Source organism: Mobula hypostoma, chromosome 17 (assembly GCF_963921235.1).
Source record: "Mobula hypostoma chromosome 17, sMobHyp1.1, whole genome shotgun sequence".
Classification (NCBI taxonomy): Eukaryota; Metazoa; Chordata; class Chondrichthyes; order Myliobatiformes; family Myliobatidae; genus Mobula; species Mobula hypostoma.
Genome location: NC_086113.1, coordinates 54184002 through 54201681, shown reverse-complemented (window position 1 = coordinate 54201681; position 17680 = coordinate 54184002). Strand labels below are relative to the sequence as shown.

The 17680-nt window shown below is 41.7% G+C and overlaps 1 protein-coding gene across 4 annotated transcripts in view; it reads left to right on the top strand.

The window, feature by feature from the left end:
• The window catches only part of LOC134358043 (F-actin-uncapping protein LRRC16A-like), a 342999-nt gene that overhangs the window by 56867 nt on the left and 268452 nt on the right, over positions 1-17680 (top strand). For all 4 annotated transcript variants that reach the window (XM_063069926.1, XM_063069928.1, XM_063069927.1 and 1 more), the window contains exon 3: positions 13564-13614. In XM_063069926.1, coding sequence (XP_062925996.1) covers positions 13564-13614 — 51 coding nt within the window. The remainder of the gene's footprint in view (positions 1-13563; positions 13615-17680) is intronic.

The window sequence follows — 17680 nt, the reverse complement described above, 5'->3', positions numbered from 1 at the left end:
ACACGAAGAATCTTTAAACATAAAACGTATGAAAGTGATTCATTGAATGGTGGTAAATTAAGTATAATAAAAAAGAAAATTTTAATGCAAACAGTCAATAAATCAATATGAAACTTGAGGCTGGTTGTTGCTTGAAAGCTTCTCAGTAATGGGTGTCAGACTTGTTGATGCCAAGAGCAAGACATTATCCAGATGGGCATCAGTCAATCTTGTTCTCAAATGGTTCTTGGCGTGCTTCATTTTTGAAAATAATTGCTCACACAGATAAGTGCTGCCAAACAATGATGCCATTTTTTTTGCATGGTCCACTAAGTTAGGATACTTCCCACTTGGATGAATATATTTTCTATAGAAGTCAAGCACTGACACATCTTCAGAATGAAATTTCGATCTCAATATGTCATCATACTGCGTCACTATCAATTCCATTTGAAAAATTTCTGATGCAGTGTCTACTTCCACATCAAATGGAGTAGCAAACAGCTTGAACTCATTTGCATGCAAGTGAAAATCAGCAAAATGAGATGAAAACACTTTTCTCAATTCTTGGACCTTTGTCTCATTTTCTAGGCAAATAAGACAAACTGGTTTTCCAGCTTGCTCAATGAAGAAGTAATCTAGTGTCCAAGTGTCTTGGAAATTACGACACTCAGTGTCTACCTTCCTGCGTTTTGCATTCATTGCCATTGGAATTTTTTTCTTCTATTTTATTTCCAAACACGAGTTATTCAACAAGTATCGTAGCACGTGTAAATATCTGGATATTTAGCGTGGATTTCTTGTTAAAACACAGTGACGCTGTTTCTGTTTGCAAATTTGAATGATCCCATCTGAAAACCTGCGCGTGAACGGAGAGTATCTAATACATATTAATAAGGTAGGCTGCCTTCCCGTCATTTGTATATACCAGGGTTTGGTTTGGAGCAAAACGGAACCTGGGGCCAGTGTAACAAGACGTCATCATGTCCATCAGTGTGGTCACATGAAACACTCAGAATAAGGAAAAATCGCTCGCGGGCTGGATAAGTATAGTATCCCAATATTTGGTCGCAGGCCGGTCAAAATGCCTTCACGGGTCAAATCTGGTAGGTTGCCTACCCCTGGTATACAACTCTCATCAGGGTCTTTTTACCCTTGCAGTTCCTTAGCTCTATCCACAATGATTCAACACTTTCTGAGCCTATGTCACCTCTTTCTAATGATTTGATTTCATTTTCTTACCAACAGAGCAATGCCTTCCTGCCTGTGCTTTAGATACAATGTGTATCCTTGGACATTAAGCTCCCAGCTATAATCTTTTAGCCATGATTCTGTGATGCTTACAGCATCATACCAGCCAATCTACAACAGTGCCGCAAGTTCATCTACCTTATTCTGTATATTGCGCACATTCAGATACAACATCTTCAGTCCTGTATTCACCCTTTTCAATTTTGTCTGCCTCTTATGTTGCAGCTCATCCTGTTGTCTGCAATTTTGCCGTATCAACAGTCTTTCCTCAGTACACATTGCCTCTTGTTTGTAAACCAGTTACCTCATCTTCATTATCATCCGCCAATCCTATAAGTATTATTTATTTACTTATGTAATTATTGTTTTATTCTTTTTATATTTGCAGTTTGTCTTCTTTTGCACATTGGCTGTCAGTGTTTGAATAGAATTCATGAAAAATTATACTGTATTTCTTTGTTTTACAGTGAATTCCTGAAAGAAAATACATCTCTGGGTATATGGTGACAAAGTTAGGTTTACTTTGAACTTTCTATCTGTATTGATTGTGGTCTCCCAATGAGGAAGTGTAGAATTTCAGAGCCCTGTAACAGAGCTCTAGGTTTTGAAGCTTGTTGATTTTACTGAAGCGAGGACTGTGTTGAACACTGAGCTGTTCAATAAACAGCAGCCTGACCTAGGTTTTGCTTTTGTCCAAGTGATACAAAGATGAATGGAGAGCCAGTGAAATGCATCCACTGTTGACCTGTTGTGGTGGTGGACAAATTGTAGGAAGTCCAGATTCTTGCACGGGCAGGAAGGAGTTAATTCTAGCCATAACCAGCCTCTCAGACTACTCTCAAAGGTGATAACAAATGGTCTGGTGATAGATTGCTAAGATAGGATGGTGTGGAATATTGGAGAGAAACCTGCAAGAAGTGGTGTTCCCATGAGTTTGCTGCTCTTGTCCCTTTCCTGGCAGTGGAGATTGTGGTATGGAGTTTGCTGTCTGAGGAGCATGTGAGAAATTGCAACAAATTTTGTAGGTTCTACACTTTGCCTCTGCTGTGTGCCTGTACTGAAGGGATTAAATGTTTAGGGTGCCAATCAAGTGGGCTGCTTTGTCGTGGATGCAGACATCCCACCTCTCCCGGAAGTTCCAGGAGTCTCCCGCATATTGATAGTGGCTCCCTGACGCCCAGAAATTATATACAATATCCCGGAAATTGATTTTTTTTGAGAGGGAGAGGGAGAGCGAGCATCCTGATTGGTCTCTCTTCGTGCCCACAGTGGTTCCCAATTGTTTCCGCGAGGAAACAATATGATTTGGCAATATGAACGACATGAGTCAGCTGCATCTTTCCTCATTCCCTGTCATGCACTGTTGAATTTTAACGCGCGCGAGGTCATCAGTGACCCAAGACGTGCAAAGGAATGGGTCCGTGACCCATTTGTGAATGTCTCTGGTGAATCATCCATGTCAGCGCGGGAAAAAGATCAACTCCTCGAGCTTGCAAATGACAGTGGGCTGAAAAGTATGTTTGACATAACATCTCTGCCGGCATTCTGGATCAAAATCAAGGCTGAATATCCTGAGATAGCCACTAAAGCACTGAAAGCATTGCTTCCATTTCCAACATATTTCTGCGAAGCGGAGTTTTCTGCAATGAATGCAACAAAAACTAAATTGCGGAATAGACTGGACATAAGGAACCCCCTTCGAGTATCACTGTCTCTCATCACCCCTCGATAGGACCATGTTGTTGCAGGAAAACAAGCCTAGGGCTCCCACTGATTCAGTGATATTGGTGTGTTAAAATGATTTTATATGTTCATACGAGGAAGATATGTGCTGTGTGTTTAATATCCAAATGTTATTTAAAATGTTATGATGCTATTGACTTATAAGTGACTTATAATTCAGTGGTCCCCAACCTCCGGGCCATGAAGAATACAGCGGTAGCCGGAAAGCACCCAGCACATCTTTAAGAAAAAAGCCGAAATAAACAAGCTAATTGATTAGGTGCCGCCCGGCACGTAAACGTTGGCCCAGATCAGAGGCGATTGCCGATTGCGTTTATTTAGCTTGTTTATTTTGGCTTTTTTCTTAAAAATGTGCTGGGTGCATTCTGGCTACCATTGTACCGCTGAATTCTTTGTGGCCCGGAGGTTTGGGACCACTGTTATAATTGACTTATCACTATATTCATGAGAGGAAAATATGTGCTGTGTGTTTAATATTAAATTTTTTAGATAAACCCCTTTAGAAATGAAATTGAGTGTATTAGCCACTTAGAAGTGACTTATAGTTGACTTACCACCTATATTCTGGTCGCGTTAACACCCCCCCCTCTGGTCGGCCGGTCCGCAAGAATATTGTCAATATTAAACCGGTCCACGGTGCAAAAAAGGTTGGGGACCCCTGATTTAAACTAGCTGGCTGTGCTATTGATGTCCTACGTGATGAGGCCAAACTCTCTGTAGACTTAAAGTTGCAGTAGAATAAACATGATAATATAAGTACATATTTTCATGTCACATTTGCTGCATATACCCAATTTGGTTTACAGATTAGACAAAATCACTAAAAAAAGTATTACATACACCCTTGGAGGTCGACCGGGGTGGGGGGGGTGGATATGGGGTTGCGGGGGGCGGGGCTACTACCTCCCTGAAATGAGTGTTTGCAGGGTGGGATGTCTGTGGATGGTGTCAACCTACTTGAGAGCTATTGGCACTCTAACTATCATGACTGCTAGGCTTGCTAGTGGAATGTCAGTAAGAAGCCTGTAATGGCTAAGACCCCTTAGCTGTCAGGTAATGTCAACCAGGTTTCCAATCCATAATGATGACAAGTGTGTACATGTGGATGTTAAGTGAAACCAGTACTGGCTTCATTTTCACTGTTAAAGCTATTACACTAGCTGTATTTCTCCACATCTTTTAACCTCCACACAAATTGAACGGAGTACCAACATTCCCTGTATGTTGTCATGTGCAAAGAATTAATTGGTTGGCTGAAATGACAATTTCATCAGGGGGTAAAAAAAAATACACATTTTGAGCATGAATTTTCAAAAGCCAATTGTGCTGTCTCTTGAACATTTGGAAAGATCTACAATAATGTTTGAAGCAATTAATCTCATTGCTGGCTAAATCCACACATTCACAGAGCATTGCAATTTGTTGGTTTTAGTCAGTGCATTTGGATAATGGGCTTAATTTGTAGAAAAGATATAAATGCTGCATTAAAATCTCTGAGAATGAAAGGTGATCATTTTCTACGTCCGTTCACTAAGCAACTTGAAAAATAGCTTCAGCAGCATTAATGCGGCTCAGAGATCTGTCTGAGCTGGAAGCCATCAGTTGCATTCAGTGATTCCGATTGGAAGATGGGCGTTTTAGTCTGAATGCTGTCCTCTTGCCTTTTAAAAAGAGCATTATAAAAATAATGATTAACATAATTTTTGGCTCTTTCACTTCCCCTAAAACACATCTAATTGCGTCAAAGTAGAGACTTAAGCGAAGTCTGGGCCGGCATCCTGTGAGAACTGATTCCAGGTACAAGTGTTTGGAGCAAAAATGTCATAATTAATAATTATAGCATTTTTCATCTGCTAAGTGTACCTTTTGTTTTATTTATATTGCTGCATAGAGTTTTTTGAAGCTGTCCCCAATAAACTTCTATTTTCTAATGTGGGACAGATTCTGTGGCAGCAAGGTGAACTTAAAAGAACTGGTTCTCCAACTACTCAGATGGTTCTGTTGTTAAGCATAGCGGCTTACTGGGTAACTCCACCGTAGGTAAAATGATCTCAGCTGGAGAAGACATTTGAGCTGATTTGAGCTCCCTAGGTTGAAAAGAGTAAATTGAGAGTGAGTTTTCTCTTCTGATTATAGATGAAGAACCTTTTCAGCAGAATAGAATTGGTAGCCATGAATCACATCTGGTTGTTATGTTTTGTAACTTCTAAACTAATTGAGCGGAAAGCATGGGAGCCCTGGATAATGTGTTTACTTCGTTTTATTTCTAGTGAGGTGCTCGTATATGAGGTATGCCATTCATGTGCTACTTACATATAACCCGTAATGAATTATGTAAACAAAGAATGCTTAATCAAACAATATATTTACAATATTACTGAAATATTAACTACACTACACTCCTCCCTGCTTAGCTATAAACTCCAACTCAATATTGAGTGCATCTCAATGCAAGTATGTAACATATTGTTCTCTAGTCATGTGTGTGTATATGTATAATAAATAATAAAAAACACATACTACTCATTAGAGATAAGAAAAAATTATATACAGTATAGTACAACTGCTATATAGGCATCCACAGCATAGTAAATTTTAAATTGTCCCATTTAGACTGAAAGATATAATCACTGTGGAGGATTCTTTACTCTGGTGGGATAAAGCCTTTCATGATGTGGGGGGCACTCTGATTGGCAGGTGAGACCTGTGGCTGTGAAACATTCTCAGGTTCTGGGGCTGCCTCTGCGGTGGTTGTAGGAGTTGACTCTGGGACTGCAGGAAGTGGGTCTGACAATTCTGGGCACCTTTCTTCTTGACATGCTGGCATCCTGGACAGGGCGTGGCAAGCTACTCGATCTGCTGATCTATTCCAGGCTACCAGACAGAGAAAGCTTTGAGCCAACACTTTCATTTCGATCAGGCCTAGATGACTGACACGTAACTCCTCTAATACTTGAGCTCTCAGCTTGGATGGTACAAAAACTTCCAATCCCTTGTCAAGGGCAGATTCATCCCAGTGCTGGTAAGAATTGGGGAACTGGAATTTCTGCTGCACATCCCAACCATTTTGGGTTGCCATCTCAATCTGAGACAGTGTGGGTTCTTTTCTGGTTTCCCTTTGGTTCATCAGTGCCATAATAGGCAGACTTTTGATCTGCATTGCGGAGAATGTGCCTAGAGGACTGTCCTCTTTTGGAAATTTTTCAGGTATTTCCTTTCCTGAGGATAAACAGGACAATCCATCAACATTTCCATGGTTAGTTGTCCTCTTGAATTCGATCTTGTGATTGTGTCCTCCCAGAAACAGAGCCCATCTCTGCATTTGTGCTGCTGTTAGTGGAACACCCTTCTGTGGATTGAAAATGGACACCAGTGGTTGCTGATCAGTAATGAGGGTAAACTCTCTTCCACACAAGTACCGGTTGAAACATTTTACACCCCAAACTAGACCCAAGGCGAGTCTGTCAATCTGTGTAATTTTTCTCTGCTGGGTAAGGGAACGTGATGCAAAGGCAATGGGACATTCACTTCCATCACTCATAACCTGTGACATGATTGCACCTGTACCATGAGGCAAGACATCACAGGCAAGCTTCACTGAATGATATGGATCATAATGTGTGAGTACAATGTCACCATTTCCTTTGTCCATTGTCATTTCTTCCTGATCTATAGTAATGAATTCAAGGGGTGAAGCACAGTAGCCACATTTGACAGGAACCTGCTATAGTCATTGACAAATACTAAAAAGGACCGCAATTGTGACACGTGTTTTGGCTTTGGGGGAATCCACCACTGTTTGAATTTTCTCAGTACACTGGTATAATCCTTGTGCATCAATGATGTGACCACAGTAAGTGATGCTTGGTTTAAAGAATTCACACTTTTTGCACCATGGTCTGAGCCCATAGTCTTCTAATCTTTTTAACATTGTCTTGAGATTTTGGAGATGTTCCTTGTCATCCTAACTGGTAACAATGACATCATCCAGGTAACACTAAGTGCCTGGGCAGCCTTGCAGTACCTGGTCCATAGCTCTCTGCCAGAGTGCAGGTGCAGATATCACTCCAGAAGTTAGACTATTACAGCGATAAAGCCCTTTTTGAGTGTTTATGGTGAGGAACACTTGGGGCTTATCTTCCATCTTCATCTGTAGGTAGGGCTCAGCTAAGTCCACTTTGCTGAAATGTTTCCTTTCAGAAAGGTTTGCAAAGATATCCTCTATCCTGGACAGAGGGTATTGATCTACTTCTGGTAGTAGGTTGATGGTGACTTTAAAATTACCATAGATCCTGACAGACCCATCCTTCTTGACTACTGGGACCACTGGCATTGCCCATTGGCTCTACTCAACCTCGGAAAGAATTCCTTCAGTTTCCATGTGATCTAGCTCACTGGCTACTTTATCATGGATGGTATAAGGAACCAGACAGGCTTTGTAAAATTTGGATGTGGCATTTTCATTTAACGCTATTTTACCCTTGATATGTTTGAGTTTTCCAGTGCCATCCTTGAACACTGCTGTGGCACCATCCAGTACCTTTCTTAGTTCGCTTTCAGTTGTCCCTATTGCAGAGGATGTGGCATACAAATGATGGATGGATCTCCAATTGAGTTCTATTTGTCTCAGTCAAGTCCAATGTGGTTGTTGTATTTCACTGTTACATATCTCATTCCCAAAGGAGTTATCTATTCTCCAGTATAAGTTCTTATTTGGATACAGGTCTTTGATATGCCATTCAAACTTATTTTCTGGAATGATTATAACAGCCAGTTCCATTTTAATTAATTTGCTGTTCACCTCTGGTGGAAGTTGTATTGCTCGCCTCCAGTTAGTTTTCACAATGTAAATCTCAAGTCTGCTCAGTTTTGTATCACTCTCATCATCAGATTTTCCATCAACAGCATGCAGACTAATGCTCTTTATGAAACTGCAATTTTACTTTTTATTTTGTTTTCTCTTCCCTGTGCAGTCCATTTATTCTTGCCTGCCTGACATGCTCTTTGTTGTGTTGTACTTTGTTGTATTTTCTGTAAGTTTTGGCTTTAAACCTGCATTGGTCTGGTGTATGTGACCCCCTGCCACAATGGTAACACAGTATGTATGACCAGGCAGGTTTCTATTTCGATATTGCAATTTTGTTCGCTTTCACTTTCATTCCTGACTGCAACTCAATTGTGTTTCTGGCTGCTACTTCCTTTGGTACAGAGATTACAACTGCTGTTTTAGATGTAAGTCATGCTTCAGTTAGAAGACAGCTTTGAATGCTTTCGTGTAATATTCCACAAACTAAATGATCTCTCAGTGTATTATTAAGCCCATCACTGAACTGAGAATGCTTGAACAGTCTCTTCAGTTCATTCACATCAGCTGAAATGAACTCCCCTTACTTTTGATTCCACTTATGAAACTAAAGTGTTCTGGATCAACCATGGTTTTGGTTCTATTTGTTCTTGCGTTACATTCACAATATCAGTAAAGCTCATTTTGGCTGGTTTGGTTGGAGCAGTCAAACCTCTAAGTAAACAGTATGATTTTCCACCTATTGCACTCAGCAAACTAGCACTCATTTCTCATTGGCTGTTTCATTTTCTTGAAAATATGACTCAATTTGTTCAGTATATATCAGCCAGTTATCCATTGTGCAGTCAAAGACGTCTGTCTTTCCAATGTAGCCAGCCATTTCTGTTTTTGTTATTTGTGAGTATTATCACCCAGTACTCACTGTTTTAAAACCTGTGAATTTCATCGTTTTCTGCTTTAAAAAAAACCTAACTATCTTTTACACTTCCTGAAGAAGCACATGCTGCACTTTTCATTTAACTTGAACCTCCCTCCCTCCCTCCCTCCCTCCCTCTCTCCCTCTCTCCCCCCCTCAGTGTAGGACATTGGTTTGAACTCATCTGGAGGACTGTGCACAATACTGGGAGCTGAGTTGCTCAGTTCGTACAGAGATAAGGCAGAATACTCAGTGTGTCATGAGCTCTGGCGACTCACTTCCTCAAAGGACTTGAAAACAAGTTCTTTGAATGTTTGTAAGGCTGGTGTTGGTAAGCAAGTTACCAGGAATAAATGGGGATGCAGAGTTGAGGTTTTAACGCATCAGTCCTGATTGTTCACAGTGGTGGAATAGGGCAGAATGTTGGTCTGAAGGTGTGTGTGTGTGTGTGTGTGTGTGTGTGTGTGTGAGATATAAAAGTAAACTTTGCATAAACCTGGATTAAGCAGTGTTAGGACCAGTGGCTGCACTTATGGAGTCAGGTCAGCTGGAGGGCTTGGCCTTGCTGACTGCTGCTAACTTTGCAGATTCACGCCCTCAGTGCTTCTTTTCGGCCTGTGGTGCACAGCATCCAGCCCACAGGTTATCATGTGTTGCCAGCACATCCCCATTTCTGATCCATCTGCTTGTTGCCATTCTGACTCCCTCGTCCAACGATTTCTCATTAATCCCAGGAAAGCCTCAACTACATAAAATGAACAGCCCATGCCATCATTGTGGAGTTCGTAGGAAGGAGGAGAAATGCTGAAGACACCAAGTTGGATTCTTCATGATCTCTACCCACACAATGCACTGCATATAATGACCAGCTCTGTACCCAGGAATACTGTATAGTTAGGAGTGCACCTTACAATATAACACTGGGATATAGTACTGGTATGCGCCAAACTTTTAGTTCTGTTATGATTTATTAAGAGAATGGATAGAAAGGGCCGGAGAGGATATTTCTATCAAGCATAGAGTCGAGAATCCGAGAGCACAACCTCGAAATAAAGTGATGTCCCATTAAAACTAAGATGAAGAGGAATTTCTTCAGTCAGATGGTGAATCTGTGAAATGCAATGCCACAGAGGGCTGTGGATGTGTTTAAGGCAGACTTCTCGATTGGTAAAAGAATTACAGAATATGGAAGAAGGCAGGAAAATGGGGTTGAAAAAAATCCACCATGATTGAATGTGCAGAATGGCTATTTATGCTTCCATATCTATGGTCTTCAAGATGTGGATTTCCTCAGTCTGTGCTAGTTACCTACTAGTGTGCTGCAGGTAGCTAGAAAGACTTGTTACCCAGTTTTCATTTTAGACTGCTCTGTTTCCACATCCCAACCTGTTTGGACATTTCACTGAAGAAGTTTGCATTGTAGATGCATTCCAGACAAATTCACATAATCAGGGCTGTTTCTCTGCTTTGCCAAAGCAATTGATTGCGCTTTATGGCTGAATGGAGGGAACAGCTCAGACATCTGTGGTTAACTCCTGACCAGCAGTTAAACTGCCATGTACAAAGTACTAACAATTTTCTCTATAATTTTTTTGATTCATTTAAATTAAGAGCTATTGGTAAGCATTTTCAAATTGAATGGAAATGTTAAACACTTTTGACTTAAGTGTGTGCACACTTTTAGGGAAAGAAAATCATATAGACACTGATCTAAAATAATCTGCTTTTATTGCTGATATAACGTCCCAATTATTGATGGGGGCTTTTCTGTCAGCTTTAATTCAATGATGCAACATGACCCTGAATTCCATTCCCGTTGATTTTGGTGCTTTTTTTTCTGATGAATTCTATACAGCTGACAATAATATATTCCACCGGGAGCTAACAAATAACAAGGAAAGCTCTATCAATTCTGGTCATTCAAGGGTAAAGCTTTACAGGCGGAGCCAATAAATATTCATTTAGCATTACGACACGGAGTGGGCCCTTTCAGTCCTTCGAGCCACACCGCCCTAGCTCTACCCCCGTCAAACTCGGTTGACACTAACCTGATCATGGGGCAATTTACAATGACCTGGTACGTCTTTGTACTGTGGGAGGAAACTGGAGCACCCGGAGAAAACCCACACATTTTACAGGGAAGACATACAGACTCCATACAGGTGGCGCTGGAATTGATCTCCAAACTCTGGAGCGCCCCAAACAGTAATAGCATTGCACTAGCCGCTACACTACCTTGGCGCCCATTCTCCTCTGACCTCTCTCATTAACAAGGGATCTTTGCCCACAGAACTGCTGCTCACTGGATGTCTTTTTGTTTTGTGCACCCATGTCTGAGAGTCTAGAGATTTGTGCATGAAAATCCCAGGAGATCAGTAGTTTCTGAGATACTCAAACCACCTGTCTGGTACTGTCAAAGTCACTCAGATCAAATTTGTCCCCCATTCTGATGTTTAGTCTAAACAACGACTGAACCTCTTGACCACATCCGCATGCTTTTATGCACTGAGTTGCTGCCACATGATTGGCTGATTAGGTATTTGCATTAGCAAGCAGGTAGTGAAGAAGCTTGGTTTTGCTAATTATCTCCATATTCTCAGATACATAAATTGAGAAAAAGAAGCATAAATTTTTTCCTCAAGCTTCTTTTGCTAAATTTTGGCCTATTTTCTGTTATAGTTCTATCATCTGATACGCAATCATACATTTGTGATGCAGAAGGTACTTAGTGTTAAGTGGCATGGGTAATGTGTATGAAGGTGGTGTAAAGAAGATAGATATACTTAGCACAGGTACATTATTTTAATTGATTAGGGATGAAAGAGCCCTCTTCATTCATGTGTAGTTGATCTGTCAGTTCAGTTTCATTTACCAACAGTATTCCCACACTGAACCCTTGATTGTGTAGAATGCAAAAACTAAAATTGATCTGTCTTGAGTATTCTCAGTCGCTAGGATTTACTGGGTTGGAGAATTTCAAACACCTAACCTTTCGAGTGGAGACATTTCTTACTATACCCTAGTTAACTGACCCTTTATCTCCAAACTCTAGAGTTCATAGTCATCAGGGACATTGCCTGTCCATCTACATGCATATTCTTTGAATTTTGGATTACAAGAATTTTTCACTGAATTGAATTTATCTCTCAGTCTTCTAAATCTTGGTGAACAAAGGCCTCTTCTGTACAATCTCTCGGCATAGGATAACCCCCTCTACCTGGAGAACGTTCATTCCTCTAAGCCAGCTGTGTCCTCTGAAGAAACAGATCAAAGTGAAAGTGGTGCACCAGGGGTGCACCATTACAACGACATTGGTTTTATACTCAAATCTATTTCTTAACAAGTCAGTTGTACCATTTATATTCCTGATTGTTTCCTGTTCTTACAAACTAACGAACTAACTTTGTTATTTATGTGCAAGCACACCCCAAATCCTCTGAATATTTACTCTGTTTAGCCTCTTGCCTATTTTGTTTTACTGCTTTCTATTTTCTTACTGAACCTAAAATGTGTAAGTTTACGTTTTGCTCCTTGTGTTTTATTCTGTTTCCTTGGCCTGTTTGTATTCCCTGGAAGTGCTCATAAATTCTCCTCTTTCCTTTATGTTCCCAGCTACTTTTGAATTGCCAGCATATTTGGAGATATTTTGTTAGAGTCATTGATATAGATTGTAAACTGTTGATTTTGTTCTGACTGCTACACACGTACTGATAATCATGAACACAAAGTGTTTAAAAATGAGAGACAAAATCTTATTTTGAGGTGTGCATTTTATCCTGAGTGAACATCTCTCCATTCACTGTACGTAATTCCCTTTGGTGTTTCTATTTTCCCTTGAAGATGCCTGGGTCACTAGTATCTGTCACTGCATTCCTCAAAATATCCACTCCAAGTTATTTCTCCTGCTGGGGTTACCCTTACTGGCATCCACTGTGTGATCTGTGGTGTCTGCAGTTCACTGGCTTTGTGCAAGATAACAGGAAGCATCTTTTATAGGCTTATGCTGTATACTAAAGTCACAACCCCTCTCCCCACCCAACTTTCTTTGCCAACAGTTCTTAAAGAAACAGTTAAATTAGAGGTTTGTGTGTGTGAGAGGGAGAGAAAAATCTTAAGGCCAAAGCAAATGATGGCTAATGACTGATTAAAGCTTCTTGGGCTGGAAGACCAATAAGAGATTGATGAGATGTGGGTGTACATGATGCTAAGCATTTTGGAGCATAGTTACAGCAGGAGCCAGGAAGTCCAGTAAGCACAGACAAAGTTAGCGAAAGAGGCTTGGGTCACATTTGAGATTTGGTGAGGCTGCCCATATGAAGTGGAAGATGGGAGGCTGGCTGAGAGCAGTGAAATAAACTTGGAAAGAGGTAATGTGACATGGATGAGAGGTTCAGCAGCAGATAAGCTGAGTAAAAGGCAATACCAGCAGTGTTATGTGTGCAAGTGGATGGACTTAGTAATGGCATATAGAGGAGCTGTGTGCCTTCAGTAGAGTCAGAGCAGTAAACGAGCTGTTCGGCCCATCTCACCCATGCTGTTCAAGATGGCTGTCTGAGCTAGTCCCGTGTCCCTGCATTTGACACGTATTCCTCTCGGCCTTTTTTATCCATGTAATGTGGGAGATATTCCAACGTCTTCCAGTACTGTCACTGAGAATAGATCTGTAAATGAGGAACAAAAGAAGACAAGAATAAATCTTCGGGCATCTCTGTGCTTAACCATCACAGAGTAGCCCTGATGCTGCAACTATACACGTTCCCTCGCGGCTGTACTTTCAGTTGTACCATATTATGAAAGAGCCATGATTCCAGTACTTCTGTATGTTGCAAATAACAGTGATCTAATTTCATATCCGCTTTTAACTCCGCAGGTATTGACGTCATGCCGAGTGTTCCTCTTGGCAGCACGCATCCCCACCAAGGTAAGACATTTCTTGACATTTTCTTGTAATCCTTGCTTTAACTAGAATATATTCCAGAGGGAGGAGAGGAAATTTCATGATTTTTATAAACCACAAGGTTGACAGACGTAAGAAAGGCATATAATATAAGGCATTTTGTAGTCTATCTCCTCTGTTGCTCAAGTTTCCTCTTTTCTGCTAACATTCTACCCAGAAAGAGGTTATAGATTTAGTTTTTAAGGTTTGCATTACATATCTATAACATTGTCTTACTTTACTGAATCAGGTTTATTAAAACATTATATGTCATGAAATTTGTTAACTTAACAGCAGCAGTAAAGTGCAGCATGTCACCTTTCAGAGGCACCGCTCCTTGAAGATGTCTTGGATACTATGGAGGCTAGCACCCAAGATGGAGCCCACTAATTGTAGTTTCTTTCGATCCTGTACAGTACCCCCCCACACCAGACAGTGATGCAGCCTGGCAGAATGCTCTCCACGATACATCTGTCAAGCTTTTCAAACCAAATTTCCTCAAACCCTCAAACTCCTAATGAAGTATACCTGCTGTCTTACCTTCTTTATTGCTGCATCAATATGTTGGGAACAGGTTAGATCCTCAGAAATCTTGACAGCCAGGAACTTGAAGTTGCTCACTTTCTCCATTTCTGATCCCTTTATGAGGATTGGTTTGTGTTTCCTTGTCCTCCCCTTTCTGAAGTCCACAATAAGCTCTTTGGACTTGCTGTCATTGAGTGCAAGGTTGTTGCTGTGACACCACTCAGCTAGCTGGTATATCTCGATCCTGTGCACCCTCTCATCTTCATCTGAGATTCTACCAGCAATGGCTGTATCATCAGCAAATTTATAGATGGTATTGGAGCTATACTTAGCTACACAGTCATGGGTGTATAGAGAGAGTAGAGCAGTGGGCTGAACACATATCCCTGAGGTGTGCCAGTGTTAATCATCAGCAAGGAGGAGATATTATTACCAATCAACACAGATTCTGGTCTTCCAGTTAGGAAGCTGAGGATCCAATTTCAGAGGGTGGTACAGAGGCCCAGGTTCTGTATCAATCAGGTCTCTGGGAATGGTGTTAAACGCTGAGCTGTAGCGAACAAACAGCTTCCTGTCATAGGTGATCTAAGGCCATGTGAAGAGTCATTGAGATTATGTCTACCATAGACCTATAGTGGCAATAGGCAAATTGCAATGGGTCCAGGTCCTTGCCGAGGCAGGAGTTGATTCTAGCCACGACCTCTCAAAGAATTCCATCACCCTAGGTGTGAGTACTACTGGATGATAGTTGTTAAGGCAGGTCGCACTACTCTTCTTGGGCACTGGTTGCCCTTTTGAATCTGGTGGGAACTTCCCTCTGTAGCAGTGAGAGATTGAAAACACCCACCAGTTGGTTGGCATGGAGTCTTACCAGGTACTCCATCTGGGCCTGCCGCCTTGTTAGAGTTCATCCTCCTGAAGGATAGCCTGATGTCAGCCTCCAGACAGAGATCACAGGGTCACCAGGTGCAGCAGGGATCTTCACAGCTGTAGTTATATTCTCCCTTTCAAAGCGAGCATAGAAGGCATTGAACTCGTCTGGTAGTGAAGCATTGTTGCCATTCATGCAATTGGGTTTCACTTTGTAGGAAGTAGTGTCCTGCAAACCCTGCCAGAGATGATGTGCGTCCGATGTCACCTCCAGCCTCACTTGGAATTGTCTCTTCGCCCTTCAAATAGCCCTCCACAAGTCCAAACTGGTTTTCTTGTGCAGACCTGGGTCACCAGACTTAAATGCCACAGACCTAGCCCTCAGTAGACAACATACCTCCTGGTTCATCCATGGTTTTTGCTTTGGGAATGTGCAGCAAGTTTTCGAAGGGACACACTCACCCGCACAGATTTTAATAAAATTAGTAGCAACTGTGGCACAGTCATCCAGATTCGAAGATGAATCCCTGAATACGGTCCAGAATACTGACTGACTCAAAGCAGTCCTGTAAGCACTCCTGTGCTTCCATTATCCATACCTTCTTGGTCCCCACGACTAGTGTTGCAGTCTTCAGTCTCTGCCAATACTTGGAGTAGAAGTACAGCCAGGTAATTAGACTTTCCGAAGTGAGGGAGTGGAATAGCACGGTAGGCACTCTTAATGGAGGTGTAACAGTGGTCCAGTGTGTTGTTTCCTCTGGTACTATAAGTAAGTACTGCATAGGTAAGTTCCATTAAGGCAGGGAAAGGATGGTAGAGTTAAAGAACCATGGAGTACGAAGGATGTAGAAAATCTAGTTAAGAAGAAAAGAAAAGCTTACAAAAAGTTCAAGAAACTAGATACTGTTAGAGCTCTAGAAAATTACAAGGTTGCTTGGAAGGAGTTTAAGAATGGATTAGGAGAGCCAGAAGGGGCCATGAGAAGCCTTTGCTGAGCAGGATTAAGGAAAACCCCAAGGCATTCTACAAGTATGTGAAAAGTAAGAGGATGAGCCGTGTGAGAATAGGATCAATCAGGTGTGATAGTAGAAACGTGTGCATGGAACCGGAGGAGGTAGCGGAGGTACTTAATGAATACTTTGCTTCATTATTCACCAGGGAAAAAGACCTTGGCATTTGTGGGGATGACACAATGGACTGAAATGCTTGAGCATATAGACATTAAGAAGGAGGATGTGCTGGAGCTTTTGAAAAGCATTAAGTTAGATAAGTCACTGAGACCGGATGAGATATGCCCCAGGCTACTGTGGGAAGTGAGGGAGGAGATTGCTGAGCCTCTTGCGATAATCTTTGCATCATCAAAAGGGACGGGAGAAGTACCAGAGGATTGGAGAGTTGAAAATCTTGTTCCCTTGTTCAAGAAAGGGAGTAGAGATAACCCAGGAAATTGTAGACCAGTGAGTCTGACTTCAGTGCTGGGCAAGTTGTTGGAGAAGATCCTGAGAGGCAGGATTTATGAGCATTTGGAGAGATATGATTTGATTAGGGATAGTCAGCAAGGCTTTGTCAAGGGCAGGTCGTGCCTTATGAGCCTGATTGAATTCTTTGAGGATGTAACAGAACACATTGATGAAGGTAGAGTAGTGGATGTAGTGTATATGGATTTCGGTAAGGCACTTGATAAGGTTCCCCATGCCAGGCTCCTTCAGAAAGTAGGGAGGCATGGGATCCACCGAGAGCTTGCTTTGTGGATCCAGAACTGGCTTGCCCACAGAAGGCAAAGGGTGGTTGTAGGTGGTTCATATTCTGCATGGAGGTCAGTGACCAGTGGTGTTCTGCAGGGATCTGTTCTGGGACCCCTCCGCTTTGTGACTTTTATAAATGACCTGGATGAAGAAGTAGAAGGGTGGGTTATGCTGATGACACAAAGGTTGGGAGTGTTGTGGATAGTCTGGAGTGTTGTCAGAGATTACAGCAGGACATCGATAGGATGCAGAACTGGGCTGAGAAGTGGCAGATGGACAGATAAGTGTGAGTTGGTTCACTTTTGTAGGTCAAATTTGAAGACAGAATATAATATTAATGGGAAGACTCTTGGCAGTGTGGAGGATCAGTGAAATCGTGGGGTTCATGTCCATAGGACAGTCAAAACTGCTGCGCAGCTTGACAGTATTGTTAAGAAGGTATATGGTGTGTTGGCATTCATCAACCATGGGATTAAGTTCAAGAGCCGTGAGGCAATGTTATAGTTATATAAGACCTTAGTACTCCAAGTGGGGTCTGACCGTGTTCAGTTCTGCTCACCTCACTACAGGAAGGATGTGGATACTATAGAGAGAGTGCAAAGGAGATTTACAAGGACGTTGCTTGGATTGGAGGACATACCTTATGAGAATTCACAAGTGAACTTGGCCTTTTCTCCTTGGAGTGATGAAGGATGAAAGTAGACCTGATAGAGGTGTATAAGGATACAGAATATATCTGGAGTTGAAAATTTGTAACCCGAAGGGACAGCCACGTTTCCTACGAGAAGTACGGCCACAATCAGCATTGTTTCTGTCGGTTATGAGCAGTGATAGATTTTTCAATGGTATTAAAACATCTTTATTAACTGTAGAGACCTTGGATGCAGTTGTGATTCTCAGCTGTAGCAGGC